The sequence below is a fragment of the Chrysemys picta genome, chromosome 3 (assembly GCF_011386835.1).
Source record: "Chrysemys picta bellii isolate R12L10 chromosome 3, ASM1138683v2, whole genome shotgun sequence".
Taxonomy (NCBI): Eukaryota; Metazoa; Chordata; order Testudines; family Emydidae; genus Chrysemys; species Chrysemys picta.
This window is the reverse complement of record NC_088793.1, coordinates 70646881-70663292: the sequence shown is the minus strand read 5'-3', so window position 1 is coordinate 70663292 and position 16412 is coordinate 70646881. Positions and strand designations below refer to the sequence as shown.

The following is a 16412-nucleotide window of genomic DNA, read 5'->3' as shown; positions in this document are numbered from 1 at the left end:
AATCACTTCTGGGATTGTCAGTCAATTGGAAATAAGCAACTATATATCAGGATTATTATTATTATTGTTAATTTATTTCTTCAATGCCAACAGTATGCTTGTGTCAATGTGACTACATTTCTGGTCTTGTTTCTTTTCCTAAGTTGGTTTTGCCTTCAACATCAATTCCCTTTAAAATTTTTATGTCTGTGAAGACTTTCTTTCTGCACACCAGGCTTATAGGCTGTTACCTTATCATGTAACATCTATGAGAAAATGGTAGGAGTGCTAATACCATCTGTACATTTGTTACTGCAGCCCAACAGACTGTTTTGCCAAACCGATTTCTTCCTAATAAAAAGAGAAGTAAAAGGAAAGTGATAGTTTTCAGGACCAGTGACTGGTCTCAGAGGTCTAATTGCAGAATTAAGGCAGTGGATCAATGGATCTTCATTTTGCATATCAAGGCAAGATCCCTTGCTCACCCTTAGAGCTTCTTAACTGGACTTTTTTTGAAATTCCAGTTCCAATGAAGGGAAACTCTAAATTGTCTTATTACCTCAAAGGTGAAATGGTTCTGTGGAGTCACTACCTTTGTGTCATAGTAGAACTTGAATAATAAATATAGCTCTTAGAAGCAGGTAGTAATATAAATTTGTTGGTGACAAGTTTTCTCCTAAGTGGCAGTGTCTCTTAAACTACAACCCCTTATTCTCTTCCATGCCTTGCCATTCAGATTTAGTCGGGCATATCCAGCCAAAAGACCAAACATCGCAATGGAAGGTTGATGTGAATTTCCATTTCTAGAAGGGGTGAAGACAAAGTATGTGTGTTACCTAACATTGAGAAAAATCTTTCAGCTACTGTTCAGAAAGATGCTAAGTGCACAAAGTCTGGAGTTGTGTGGCCCAATTGAAGGTTGAACAGTTAGTGCTCTCTAGGACTTTCTTCTGAAAGAAGACGTAATCTCTAAGAAAGGTACACCTCTACCCCAATATAACGTGACCCGATATAACACGAATTCTGATATAATGCGGTAAAGCAGTGCTCCGGGGGGGTGGGGCTGCGCACTCTGGCAGATCAAAGCAGGTTCGATATAACACGCTTTCACCTATAACAGGGTAAGATTTTTTGGCTCCCGAGGACAGCGTTATATCGAGGTAGAGGTGTATTAGCAAAAAGAGATACTTTATGATGTATTTGCAAAGTGATTAACAATAGCTTATATGTAGGTGTTTGATATCTTACATGGCTAGAGCTCTATGGATGAATTTACAGGATATGCAGAGCAGTATTTCTGACCAGAACTTCATTTAATGGAAGTCCTTTAAGAAAGTAGACCTTGGTCTTTTGGTATTTGGCTTCCTCAATGTTGCAGTCTTAATCTTAAATAAGACTTTCATTAATGTTATGTGTTCAGATGCGACAACACTTTGTTCATTCAACCACACTGCCCAATGTGAAATGTCCTAGATTACACCACCTCTGCCTGCCGATTCCAAAGGATTGAGTCAGTAGAGTAGTTTTTGAAGTAAGGACTCAGCATTGGACAAAAGGCTGGTGCTTAGAGTTTTATTACCTTAACACTCCTGAGATGCAAAGAAATCACAACAGATTCCACTTGCTAATAGTTTTGAGCATCCCTCTTGGCGGCAAGAAGGTAGTGAAGGAGTAAAGTGGGTCAGTATATCAGTGCCTTGACACAAAGGCAATGTGGAAAGCTCAGCTTCGTTTCGGAGACAGTATGTCAACGCATACAAGATTAATAAGAATGGAGAATTCTAAAGGTTAGCTTGTCAAAATAAGGCACCCAGGAACTGCAGGTCCTGTTGTGACTGAGAGTCCCTGATACTAACATCTGTCATCAGTCAAAGCAACTTGCTTGAGAAACTATGTCAACCTCACTATGACTGGATCATCCATCAGATAATCCATCATATAGATTTGGGAGCACAGTTACTAAAATGTTCAGCCAATTGGTGTGTGGGGGACAGTCTGGATCTATTGACCTTTTATTTCAACAAGGATGTTGAATATTGTGGCATCTGATACTATGTTGCATTAAAGAAATACCCACGTTGCCTCTCTTCAGACCATTCTAAACACAGCTGCGTAGATGATCTTCCTTGTCTATTGCACTGATCTTTCTTGTCCATTCCTCTGATCATATTACCCTCAATCTTTTTGAATCCTTTAACAGGCTTCCGCATTACTACCACATCAGATTCAAGATTCCTTTTCTCACCTTCCAGGCCCTTAACCAACTCTATTTATCTGTCTTTTCTCTTACCACATTGCTCCCTACTCTCAGTGATGCCAGCCTGGATTCTGCACACACCCTGTCTCGATTTGGGGTGCAATTCAGACCAATGATGATGTGTTACTGCCTACCCTGTAGCCCTGGGTGCCTTAAATGGTCTGCTGCTGTGGCTCACAGCTCAGGCACCAATTGCCAGCAGACAAGCATGTAGCCCTGGTTCAGCACTCTGACCCCAGCAGTCTGCCTGCAGCACAACAGCCCCACCTTGGTCTCCACCAGTCTAGGTCCCTACTTGCAGGGTGACCTCCAACACCCTCCCAGTCCCAAATTTCCCCAAAACCATCGGCCCTGAAATGGGCAGCTCTCCTGTAACATTCAGAAGAGTAATATGGTCCTCTGGTCCTTTAAAGAGACAAAAGCAGAGCAACTTGTTGCCTTAACTGGAGTTAATGGTCACTTCAATTCAAACAAAGCACTGGCTTGGTTTAGATTAAAAGTAAAACAAGTTCATTAACAAAAGGAGAGTTTCTAAGTGAGTTCAAGTACAAGGGATAAAGACAAAATAGTACAAGCAAATGAAAGTAAAATACTCTCTAGTGGCTAAGACATAACTCAATAAACTAGTGCCTTGGTTCAAGGTAGATTTCTTACCGTCTTTTCTTTCCTGCCATGACTGTCTCTTTTTCAGTCAGGACCTTCCACAGAAGTACAAGGTGCTGGTTTCCCTTGTTGTCTTAGGTGAAAGATCTTTGCCTAAACAGGTTTTTCACCTATAGTCAGCACCCAGAGACTTCAGCCACCTTGGCTGAATGACCCTTCTTTCTCAGCTTGCAAGAGCTGTGGCCTCTTGTGTCTGTCCAGTGATTGATGCCAAGATGGCGTCTTCTCTCTCCTTATGTCTTCCCAAACTCACTGTTTCATCCCCGACTCAGCCTTATGCTGTTCTTCCTTTCCTGTGGACTTCCTATCCCATTGCTGTGTCGTACATAAATGGGGCTTCGATTGATTTTTTTGGTCACACCTTGTTTAATTTTATTGGAGACAGGTAGATGGCTGCCTTCCCTCCTGTGTGTGGGAGAAAACCTATTTCACAATTATATTAATCACCAGAATGTCATTAGCTTTCATAAAAGACCTTGCTCGATACACTTTTTTATAATACAATAATATTTAAGGTTAAGATTTTGTCATTGTTTTTTTTTTGTAAAAATCAGGGACAGGTCATGGGGGCCATAAACAAAAATTCACAGAAGCCTGTGACCTATCCCTGACTTTTACTAAAAATTATTGAGACAAAATGGGGGATGAGAGCCTAAACCTGGCTGCTGGAGGGGAAATAGGGGGAAGGGGTTCAGCACCTGCCACTGCTGTGGCTGACAGCTCTGGGCTCCCCCTCGGAGCTGTGGGGGCCCCCCCTGCCCGGGGTCTCCCTGCTGCCAGTGGGGCTCAGAGCTCCGCCCCGGTTGCCTGCAGTGGCTGAGAGCTGTGAAGCTGGCGGCTTGGAGCTCCGGGTCCCTCCACTGCCCACAGCAGCCAAGAGCTGCAGCAGCCCCTTACTGCCTGCAGCGGCTCAGAACGCTAGGGCCTCCTCTGGCTAACAGCTCCAGCCCCACTGCCCAGGGGCTGAAGCGGAAAGTGTATCAGTTGATTATATTAGTTATCATTTGAAGTTCAGTCCCCTGGTTTTATAGTTCAGAGGCTATCTCATCCACTCACTAAGTTGATGGCTTTGTTTGCCTTTTATGTAACTATGCCTTCATTGTGTCTGTCTGATGATGAGGCTGGTCAGACAGTTACACATTCCTTTGTCTAGGGCAGAGTGGGATTATGTATTGCTTGTCAAACAAATTTTAAAACCTAATTCTAGCATGTATCCGTAACTCTTTGTGCACACCCCATACGTACATCATGCTAGAATATTAATGATCAGTGAGTTACTCATTTTCCATTGATCTCTTACATAACTCCTAGATACAGATAACAGCCGACTGTGAGGTGTAATGAATATGTCAGGCCTGATAGGAATTGCTGATACAGAGTAGTGAACCCCCAGTGGGCCTTGGTATCACACCCCCATGTTTATTTTTCAAGGAGTCTTGACTTTGCTCCTTCTATCATGGCATCCTCTACACACACAACACATTACTTCATCTGATTAAAAAAGTCACTACATTCTCCATTAAGTCCTTCCTCCAGACCCGTTTCTGCAGTGATGTCTGCAATAAATTAGCCAGTTAATTATGATTAGGTGATTAGGTAGTTGGAGATAGTATATTTGCACTGTGTTTATATTCCTCTTTTCCTCCCTTTATGTGTTGCTTTTCTCCTTAGATTGTAGCTTTTTCAGGTGTGTACTGTGTCTAGCATATTGTGGGTGCCACCAAACTACAAATTCTAAATTTTCTCTGCTTTATGCCTCTTTTCCCCCTGATGGTCTGCATTGGTAGGAATATGAAATTAGCTGACCTTTTCAATCTCTAGATTCTATGAGAGCCCAGTGATTTTAATTGCTCTTGCTGGCCAGAAGGTTTATGCACCCGCTTCACTCTTTAGCCCCATTGTACAAACTTCTGGTTCTCAATCTTCTTTTGCAAAGTACTTGTACTCCAGAAATAAGAATGTCTTTTGCTGTTGTCTTGCCTTCTGAGGAAAGAGCATTTAGAAAAGTATGTATGTTATCCACAATGATCTGCACCAGCATTTACTCCAAATGTTTTATTTGGGACTCATTGTAGAGAGTGTCACATTTTTTGCCTGCACGTTGTACAAGTCCAGGAATGTTTGTCAAAGAAAATACCTGATTTTGATAGTGTTATATTTCTGTCAGCATCATGTGGACAAAGTATGGGTTCGTCCATTATTTGTTCTTTAAGGTCATAGTTTAGATTAGACCACAGGCTAAATTGCAGGATAGGGAAAAGAGATGGCTGGAGTTAATATAAAATACAAGAGGAAAAGTACCAAGAACTTGCCTGTGGGTGTGGGTGGCTGTGGTGGAGGGCGGAGGGAGAGAGACATGTATAGCAGACAATGTCTATAGTATGATAGAATCATAGAAATGTAGATCTGCAAATGACATCGAGCCGTCATCTAGTCCATCCTCCGGCACTGAGGCAGGACAGAGTATAGCTAGACCATCCTGACAGGTGTTTTCTAACCTGTTGTTAAAAACCTCCGATGTGGGGGGTTCCACAGCTTCCCTTGGTAACCTGTTATGGTACTTAACTATACTTATAGTTAAAAGTTTTTCCTAATACCTAACCTAAATTTCCCATGTTACAGATTAAGCCCATTACTACTTGTCCTACCTTCTGTGGACATAGAGAACAATTAATCACTATCTTCTGTATAATAGCCTTTAATATATGTGAAAACTATTATCAGGCTCACCCTCCCCCAAGACATCTTTTCTCAAGACTAAACATGCCCAGGTTTTTTTTAACCTTTTCTCATGGGTCAGGTTTTCTAAACTTTTATCATTTTTGTTGCTCTCATCCGGACTCTGTCCAATTTGTCCACATTTTTCATAAAGTGTGACACCTAGAACTAGAGACCAGCCCCAGCTGGAGTACTCACCAGTGTTGAGTAGAGTTGAACAGTTCTCTCCTGTGTCTTGCATACAACACTCTTGTTAATACATCCCAGAATGATTTTTCTCAATTGCATCATATTGTTGACTTACAATGAATCCCAAACTCAATATAATCTACAGATTCTTTTCAGCAGTACTACCACCTACCTAGTTATTCTGCATTTGATTTTTTCCTTCCTAATTGTAGCACTTTGCACTTGTCTTTATTGAATTTCATCTTGTAGATTTCAGACCAGTTTCTCCAATTTGTCAAGATCCCTTTGAATTCAAATCCTGTGCGCCAAAGGGCCTGCTAGCGTGGTGTCATCTACTAATTGTATAACCTTACTGTCTATTCCATTATCCAAGTTTGTGAAAATACTGAATAGTACTGGACCCAGGCAGACCGCCCTGTGGGACTAGATGCATCCTCCCAGTTAGACAAAACATATTGATTGCTGTTCTTTGAGTCTGGTTTTTCATCCAGTAATGCATCCACTTTATAATTACTTTGTTTAGACTGTTTCCCTCGTTTCCTTATGAAAATGTAATGTGGGACTGTATCAAAAACTTTACTAAAATCAAAACATGTCAGGTCTACAACTTCCTCCTATGCACTAGGGACCAATAACTCTGTCAAAGAAGGCAATTAGGTTGGTCTGGCATGATTTTTTTTTTTTCTTGACAAATCCATGTTGGCTATTCTTATTACACTATTATCCTCTAGGTGCTTACAAATTGTTTAATAATTTATTCTTAGACTTTCAGGCCAGAAGGGACCATCATGATCATCTAGTCTGACCACTGGCACATTGCAGATGACAGAAACTCGCCCACCCACTCCTGTAATAGATCTATCACCTCTGGCTGAGTTACTGAACAATTCAAATCATGATTTAAAAACTTCAAGTTACAGAGAATCCACCATTTGCTCTAGTCCAGTGGTTCCCAAACTTGTTCCGCCGCTTATGCAGGGAAAGCCCCTGGCGGGCTGGGACAGTTTGTTTACCTGCCACGTCCGCAGGTTTGGCCGATCGCGGCTCCCACTGGCCGCGGTTCGCTGCTCCAGGCCAATGGGAGTTGCTGGAAGCGGTGCGGGCCGAGGGACGTACTGGCCGCCTCTTCCGGCAGCTCCCATTGGCCCGGAGCAGCGAACCGCGGCCATTGGGAGCCGCGATCAGCCGAACTTGCGGACGCGGCAGGTAAACAAACCGGCCCAGCCTGCCAGGGGCTTTCCCTGCACGAGCGGCGGAACAAGTTTGGGAACTACTGCTCTAGTCTAAACCTGCAAGTGACCTGTGCCTCATGCTGCAGATGAAGGCAGAAAATCTCCAGGGTCTCTTCCAGTGTTACCCAGTGGAAAATTCCTTCCCGATCCCAAATATAGCAGTCAGTGGGATGCTGAGTATTTCAGCAAGACCCACCAGCCAGACACATGGAAAGAATTTTCTGTAGTAGCTCAGAGCCCTCTCCATCTAATGTCCCATCACCAGGGAATATTTGCTACTAGTAGTTATAGATCGGCTGCACACCATTGTAGGAATCTCATCATTCCATCCCCTCTGTCAATTCCAGGAGAGGCAAAGTTGCTTTTGTAGTGAGCCAGCCACTCCCAGTGCCTATTCAAGCCCAAATTAATGGTGTTAAATTTGCAAATGAATTTTAGTTCTGCAGTTTGCACCGGACTCCTTGTTGTTTTTGTGGATACAGACTAACACAGCTGCCCCCTGATACTTGACACCATGCAAGGCACTAAATTTAGCCGTATGGAGTGGAAATCCATCAACCTCATAAAAAAAAACTTGCACAGATACAAACACAAATTATCTTAGTCTCCAAGTGCAAACAGATGGACATCATACCAAATGGACTGAAGGTAAAAAATCCATTGCAATCGACATACTATACTGACTATGGTGAGAGATTGCCACACACTCTCAAAGAAACTGAGGAACCACCTGATCAGCATCCTGTACAGCAGACAGGAGAAGATCAAGAATGAGCTCTCAAACCTGGAGACTCTCATACAAAACCAACCTTCCAAACAAACTTCCACATGGCTGGACTTTACAAAAACTAGACAAGCCATTTACAACGCACACTGCACTTCTCTACAGAGGAAAAAGGAAAGTAAACGAACTAAACTCCTATATGCCACAGGGAGCTACAACAGTGGTACCCTTAACTCACCCAACAATATTGTTAATCTATCCAACCACACACTTAGGACAGACTCTTCTGCCGGGCTAGCTTGGGGACTCTTTCTGCCCCACAAAGCTTCATAACTCATTAGCTTCCTTGTTGTTGTTTTTTTTTTAAGTTTTGTGGAGAAATAAAAAACACTCTGAAACTACTTCTAAATAATTTTTGAAAGGGTTAATTTAAAAACCAAAATCTTGGCTATACCTAAATGAGGGCTATTTGCTACTTTGGGGATTTGTGTGCGTGCAGAGGCCTGTCATTGAAAGTCTACTATTAGCATCACATAATGAAAGACCCCATCATAATACACACGTGTAATGTAATAGAGTCAACGCTGTGATAGGAACCTTAAGTCTGGATTTAGTGGGTATAAAGTTTCTATGTTGTTGCAATACCATGGCTTTTTGCATCATATATTTTGCTGGTTCTGATAATTAATTTAAACAGACATTAATAATGTTGGTAATATCTTTAATATAATAAGAGGCCACAGAAATATTATGAAAACTGAGAATAAATATTTTCCAGAAATTAACTCTAGGAAAGAGTATATAGAATTCTAAGCCCAGATTTTTCAACACTGCAGCCAATGATGGTTGCTACAGATTTATAGCATACTTTATTTTTAACTGTTATGCTAATTCTGGTACCCCAAGTGCTTTGGTAGGTTGTCTTGTTAGTGTTTCTTATTTTTCAAGAAAAACATAGTTTTAAATGGACATTTTCTTGTTTTAAACAATTTTATTTATCAGGTCACAGGATTTCTGCTGTGAGATATGTGGCTCAGCAATGAAGATAAGCCTGTTACCATTAACATCAGGAAGTGCTTCAAGCCAGGCTGACGAAGAAGCCAAGGAACTTGCCAGACAAATTAGCTTCAAGGTAGACTATTTGTAATTTTTCTTTGTTTGATCACTTAATTTGAGGAAACTGCAAGTGTAGTATTGCTATGAGGAAACAAAAACACTGAGAAAATGCTTACATTGTAACACAGCAGCACTGCATTGTACTGCTGTGCAGGAGACTTGATTTCAGGGTAGGCTGTGGGAAAACACACTTCCCACAGATGGTACAGTTGGTTTCTGGGAAGATGCAAACTGATGTGTTGTCCAACACAAGCACCGACTGTGGTTCAGTGACAGTGGTAACAAAGGTGATGATAAAGGTTGCCTAACCATGTTGATTCTAACTCCCTGTTTTCAGTTACTAATAGCTTGATGAAATTTTCCAAGCTTAGTTTAGTGTTTGCTCAAAAATAAATACTTTGAGAAGTTTAGACAAACACAGTTCTGATGATTTTTTTTTTGTATATGAAGAGAGTCAAACATATCCTTTTTTCATTATGTACAAAAAAAATTGCGAACTTTTTTTCCCCACAAGCTGCACAGCTGAAGAGACCGAATGTAGAAAATTGGAGTCTGGTATGGATAGGGCTCTTAGCAGGAAGTGCCTTTTCAGTGGTCCAGTGAAATCGGGTTTTTGTTTAGCCAAGTATGATCCTTAGAAAGTAGCATGCAAAATATGCTTTTCACTAAACAAGAAAGTGAACCACTGAGCAAGACTCTGCTGTACCTGGAGGCAGGGCTTTCTTAACTGTAGTGAAACATGTACCTCAGTGTTGCATCTTATACAAAAGACTACCCATTGACTTCAGCGTGATCAGAATTTCACCTGTATCTCCAGTAGAACAGTTCCTCCTAGCACTGTGCTACGATATTGGTTTGGTCTAGAATCAAAGTGAATATTGCCACCTGCTGAACAACCAATACCAATTTTTGCAGCACTTCTGTGTTTTTTAGTAGTCTCCCTTCCAAATATGGACCAGGCCTGATTCTGTTCATAATCATATTTTTCATATGGCGATCTCAAAACACTTTACAAAGGTGGGATAGGGAGGAGAAATACAGGCACAGGGAGTTAAAAGTGACTTGCAAAAGGCAAAAAATTGGACTGTGCCCTTTTTGGTTCTTTCTGATGTATAAATCCTGAAAAGTGTGTGGGATTTTTGTTTTGTTCTTGTTTTTAAATACTAGTTTTTAACAATAGAAATATTAGAAATGTCAAGTCTACTCTTTTTTGATTTAACAGATTCCCTGGTGATCTTGGCTCACAATCCATATTTTTCAGAGCTCTGAATTGAAAAGTTATGGGAGTACAATCTTTTAACAAAACTATTTTAAAAGTGGTTTTTCTCAGGGAGTTGAGTTGACCAGGAATCTAACAAGCAAACAAATCCACCTCATAGCCTAAATAAAATCTCTTCCCCACTCAGTTAAGTTTCACATTTTTAAAGATGACTTCTATCTACCTATCAGACTTACATGGCACCTGTCATCAGGGTATTTGTGTCTCACACTCTTTATGTACTTATTTATCCACACACCACAGGGAATTACTATTATCCTCATTTTACAGATTGTGAACTGATGCGCAGAGATACTAAGTGACTTGCTCAAAGTCATATAGGGTAGAGAAGGGAATTGAACCAAGGTTTCCTGAGTTCCAGGGTAGCAGCCAAGCCACTGGACTATCCTTCCTCTCTAAACCTACTACAGAACTAGGGGTCTATACACTTCTAGAAAAAAAATGGGTTAGCAACACCTGAATTTCTAATATATAGCACAAGCCTCCCGAAACCCTTTCAAATTGCATTCACACATCAGAAGCAAAAAAGGGCACAATCCGAGTTTTTTCCTTCTACGCCTATTGCCTTTAAGTGATTTGCCCAAAGCCATGGAACAAGACTGGCAAAGCCAGGCATATCTTCTCACTTCCAGTTTTCTGACTTGATTGGCTCACAGCACCAGGTCAGATTTTCTTATTAACATTTGTCTAATACAGACTACTCTTTTGGTACACCCACAATAATTGTGGGAATTACCATTGAGGGGTGTAAGAACCATTGGGATTTCTAATAATGGATGTATTCCATGTTAGCATTTTGAATAAGAAAGAACTGTTGCTATACGCTCCTCAGGAAAAGCCTCAGTCTTCTGAAAAGTCCTTTGTCCAAGCTATGTTCCTATGTAGTGCACCGTATAACGTGCTATTGTTGTGTTTGACTAACATTTGAACAAGTAGTATATTTGATATAACTGAGTTACAAAAAGCCAGCCTATCTAAATGTGAAGGGAATAGAATATATTGATCAGACAATCAATATATTCAATTCCCTTCTCTACCCTATTGATCAATTCAGTGGAATTGATCTAAAGATTCATTTCAATTTTAAAAATAATAGGAACAATTTCTAGACCAACTGAAATGTTAGGTGTTCAGGATCTTATGGTATCAGACAGAACAGCAAGGCATGATCAACACAAGGGAACAAGAGCATAGAAGAGAAAAGGGTTGCATTAAAATGTCAGGAGATAAGCTCTTGTTATTTACACAACTTATTGGTTCCTAATCCCTTGCTTGCACTTTTTAATATTACTACTTATATTTACATTAAAACATATGTATTTAATAAGATTGGAGAAAGCAAATTCAGTAGCTTGAGATTCAGACACAGGGCATGGGAAGTGTAGCATTGCACTCCTCTACCAAAGTACTTTATCTACACTGCATGCTGCGAGTTAAATTGATTCAGACCAGCTGTTTTTACTCCTAGTTATGTTCCATTGGTAAAGTGTTCAGCTCAGGAGAACAATGCTACTTTTCCCCCTCTGCTATGACCCCATTACCAGTCACCATTGAGATGCCACTTTCTCTTGAATCTTCAAAGTGAGAACACTGTTAAACATGTAGCACTTCTCAATGTTAGACATTTTATAGATGCTAAGATACAGTTAATGTTTTGATGTTCTCTTATCCCTTTTGCACTGAAAATTAAGGGCCTAAGCCTGTAATGTGCTGAATGCCTCTCGTTCCCATTATCGTCAATTAGGTTGTAAAGCATTCAACACCTCACAAGATATTGGATTCTAATAGTGTAGAAAATAAACAGTTTAATATTCTTGAGATGTAATATTTCTTACATCTTTATGAAATGAGGTATTGTTTGGGGTTCCTCTAAGCTAGGATAACATCCCTGAAGAATTTCCATTCCAGATATGAGCTCCCTAAAGACATTGGTTGTGCTTTTATAGTTTGAATAGCCAGCTGTTTGCTCTTGGTCCCATCATGGTTGGTTGTGGTAGAGAAACAAGACATAGAGTGTTGACTTCTGCTTTGGTCCAGTTCAGCTTTTTCAAGAAAAAGATGTGGCAGTAGAAAGCTTGAAGGCCTAATGTTAAAGGAAAGCCTTTATATATGTAATACATTAGAAAAAATACTCTCAAACAATCAGTGCTTTCATAAGGATTCCCCAAAGTGCTGTCAAAGTTAGTGAGACCATGTAAGAAATATAACTTTTACAAAATGTTTGGCATTTATTTGAGGTAGCTTTTTTTCTCCTCTGAAGGATGCTTCCAATTTTGTTCCTTATCTTATACCCCTTTTGGATGTTAACGTCCACCATTGTATACAAGCAAGTGAAACTAAAAATCAGAAATGTGTCTGCAGGTTTTTTATTTGTTTTTGTGCATTAGTAGACTTACTGCTTGTGAAAATTATTTAGAATTGCAACACCTCCAGAAATTCCAGAAACATTGTATATAGCTTAAACATAATTTGCATGTCTATTGATAAGGATTCAGTAAATCTCATATGTAAATGTTGAAACAGATGCTCCATAATAGATCAAATAAACCACATTATAGTATATTATAACTAATTTGATCTCTCATCTGAAATGTACAAATGTATTCCCTTTAGGCTGAAATCAATTCATCCAGAAAGTCTATCACTGAATCCCCAAACACATCGGAATTGAACCACTCTGCCACCTTACCTGAGCCACGACAGGATGGTATAAGTAGAGCATTCCAGAACCCAACCACCAGTACAATGGTATGATGTGTTTAATAAATCTTATTAGATGTGAGTGGATTCGCAAATGGAAGCCAGGATCTGAAAACCAAGCAATGTGTAGACATGTCTAGAGAATTATTTAGCTGATCTGAGACTTTTTTTAAGATTGTGGAATACTTAGTTGTGTAAGAATATATAATAAGATAGGTGAATTTCCTTATATTTATATGATGATCAGGAAAAAAACTTTTTACACATTTAGTAAACTCTTGAAATCAATACTTTGACCGAAGAGCAGTTAACAAAATAGACTATGTATACCAGAGTAGAAATTATGTGGAGAGGGCACATGCCATTGCTTTAATAAAATAAACTAAAAACAAAATTTGGCCCTGAGTCACCAATTACTAATTATACTAACATCAGTAAAATTATCACTGATGTTGAAATCTCACTTACCATCTTCCTCCAGCCTCTCCATCTGTCCACCTTGTGAGCTCATCCACTTCCAACTATTACCTTCCCTTGGTCACAGTACATCTCTTTCCCTCCTTCTGTGTATAAACAAGATCTCATCTCCCCAGTCCTTAGGTAGGACCATGGGGTGGCTTTATTATCTTTCCAGCCACTAGTCTTTCCCTTCTTTTGCTTTATTTCTAAACTCACTGGCTTTATCTGGACTAGGCTTTAAAATATAATGTTGGCACTTATCAGGATAACCTAGCCTTTAGTTTGATTCTTTTAGCACATGAAAGACAACTGTGTCTTATTGATAGAAGACTCTTAAAAGGTGTTAGTTAGCATGTGTTATGTAATCTTAAATTCAAGTCTAGACAAGGCCATGGAGTGGGCTGTCTGTAAGAGCTGAAATAATTTACTGACCTTATACTGAATGCCGAGTCTATCTACTCTAAACTGACTGTTATCCTATGCATCTAAGTCATCCCTAAGCTAAGTCTCAAGATGGATACTTCAACCTTGTCTTTTCTGCTTCCCTTGGTATGGCTGGTCATTTCCTCCTTCTTGATATCCTGTCTTTTCTGAGCTTCTGTGGCACTGTCCTTTCCAGGGCCGACTCCAGGCACCAGCTTCTCAAACAGGTGCTTGGGGCAGCGGCTCCGGAGAGGGGCGACATGTTTAGGTATTCGGCGGCAATTCGGCGGATGGTCCCTCACTCCGCCTTGAGGGGGCCATTTAGGGATCTGGGGCAAAAATCTGTCTGGGGATTGGTCCTGCTTTGAGCAGGGGGTTGGACTAGATGACCTCCTGAGGTCCCTTCCAACCCTGATATTCTATGATTCTATGACTGACAGTTTCCCCTTCATTCCCTCTCTGCTGGATTCCTTTGGGCTCTGTTCTTAGGCTCCCTCCTCTTTTCTCTGTGCACCCCATCCTTGGGCAACTTCATCCAGTTACATGGGTTTAATTATTAATTCTGACTGTTGAGTAGACCTCTTTAGTTTAGATCTTTGTTCTGCACTTCAATCTTGCACGTCTTTTTGTCTCAGTGATGTCTCTTAGATTATAAGATTTTTGAGGCAGGGATTGTGTCTTCTTTCTTGTATATAGAGAAGCCCTGATTGGGGCGTCACTCATCTAGATGGCTTGACATAATCTCAAAATCAACATAGCCAAAACAGAGCTCTTAACCTTTTCTCCCCAAGTACCTCCACTAATTCCATTCTCTGTATTGGTTGATAACAGCACCACCCTCCCTGTACCTGAAGCCCATAGCTTGGAGATCATCTTTGACTTTGCCCTTTCCTTTGCTTTCCTCCTCCAGGCCATAATAAAATAATTTCACTTCCATAACATTTACCAGAAACCCACCCTTTATTGACGATCCCAATAGCCAAATTCCTCAACTGCATCCTAATAATAAACAAACCTCAAATACTACAATCTCTTCCTATATCTTTTAAGATATTAAGCACGCTTGCTCTTGTGTGCATGCACACATACCGCCAGCCCATCCAAAATGTTGCTGCTAGTGTCTAGTCTAGAATTTACCTGTCATTTCAGTCACTACCTGGAAGGCCCTGAATGCAATGGAACCCCCTGGGCATCACCATACTTTTTGTGGGGACTCCCATCATATAGTTGATTTTGCACTGCTGAATGCTGGTCTGATGAATCCAGAACTGTACAGATCCACCATACACTGGGATATGTATGCAGCTGCTAGAGAGGTTATGGCATTCTTTGGGCTGCAGTAGGAATTGCGGAGCACAATCTATTAAGAGAGATTCTGCTTCCCAACCCACACAATGTTTACTCAGGCTGGATATTGAAGAGAATTTAGCCCTTAGTTACTTGTGCATTTAATTTAAAAATGCCAAAGGATGCTCCTTGTGATAACTTCACATAGGGCAACACAAGTGAAACAGTACTTCCCAACTATAGAGCTTTAAGAGTGAAGAGGACCATGAGAGGGTTAATACTTGAAGTAGATACCACGAAGTGAGGGAGTCTGTAGAGGCCATTTCTGAAAATTAGACCTAAGTGACCTGCCTAGATTTGCCCAGGAGTCTGTGGCAGAACTGGGATTAAAACCCCAGATGTCCTGACTCCCAGTTCTGTGCCTTAACCACAAGAGTAGCCTTTTTCTTTTTCCATTTCTTCCATTAATTGTATGTTATAAATAAATTGATTATTTTCTTCTAGTGTTGCAGCATTCAGTAACTTGTATCATGTGTTGGTTAAAGATACACAAATGTTTATGGTATCTGAATACTACTGTAGTTTATTAAGAAGGTTTCAAGAACTTTATCCTTCTACATACTGTCCCAGTCTCTTACACCAGAGTGTGATACTTTTTTGCCTCTTGTACATAATACGTTTGCTGTGATTTGCAGATTTTCTTTTAATTAAATAAGATTATGTTCCTGTTTTTAGAATCTCTGCAATACATGTGGCTAAGTAAATGAAAATATTAATTCTTACCATTTTAAATAAATTGTGCAATTTATTATGACATTTGCATGTTAATACTGCCAGGGATAGTGTTTATATAACCCAGCCATTCTGGAAGTGCCTAAGGCCTGGTATTGGGCCAGGGCAGCTGCTGTTGTGACTGCTTCAAATGCAATCTAAATTCACTGATAAATTGTAGACAAATCTCAGATAAGCTGTGGTGGTTTTTTTAGCAATGATGGGCTGCAAATTGGTTAAAAAAAAAACAAAAAACACGTCAAATCACGTCAGACCATCTGTTGCATCTTGCAGTGCACTTTCCAGCTACGTGGAAATACAAGCATGCTAATAGCATGTAGTTTTCCACAATAAGGATTTCTTCCAGATTTTTCAGTTTCAGAATAAGCCATTTGATTATATTCTTTTTACCACAAATCCTGGCTCTTAAGAGTATTGAGTTAATTAAAACTAATTCACTGGAGTCAACAGAAATAATCACAGGCATCTTAGTGTTTGTTTCAATTGTAAAGGAAGTCTTTTTAAATAATAAGAATTTAATTATTCCCATTTCTAATAATACTGTTTTCTTCAGTAGATTATCAGTTCTTCTGCATGCATAGCTTTTTTCAGAGC

At 40.1% G+C, this 16412-nt stretch overlaps 1 protein-coding gene across 2 annotated transcripts in view; it reads left to right on the top strand.

Annotated features, from left to right (window-relative positions):
* UBE2J1 (ubiquitin conjugating enzyme E2 J1) overlaps nucleotides 1-16412 on the top strand; it is a 58507-nt gene that overhangs the window by 29873 nt on the left and 12222 nt on the right. For both annotated transcript variants that reach the window (XM_005299714.5, XM_065590182.1), the window contains exons 6-7: nucleotides 8765-8894; nucleotides 12771-12905. In XM_005299714.5, the coding sequence (XP_005299771.2) occupies nucleotides 8765-8894; nucleotides 12771-12905 (265 nt within the window). The remainder of the gene's footprint in view (nucleotides 1-8764; nucleotides 8895-12770; nucleotides 12906-16412) is intronic.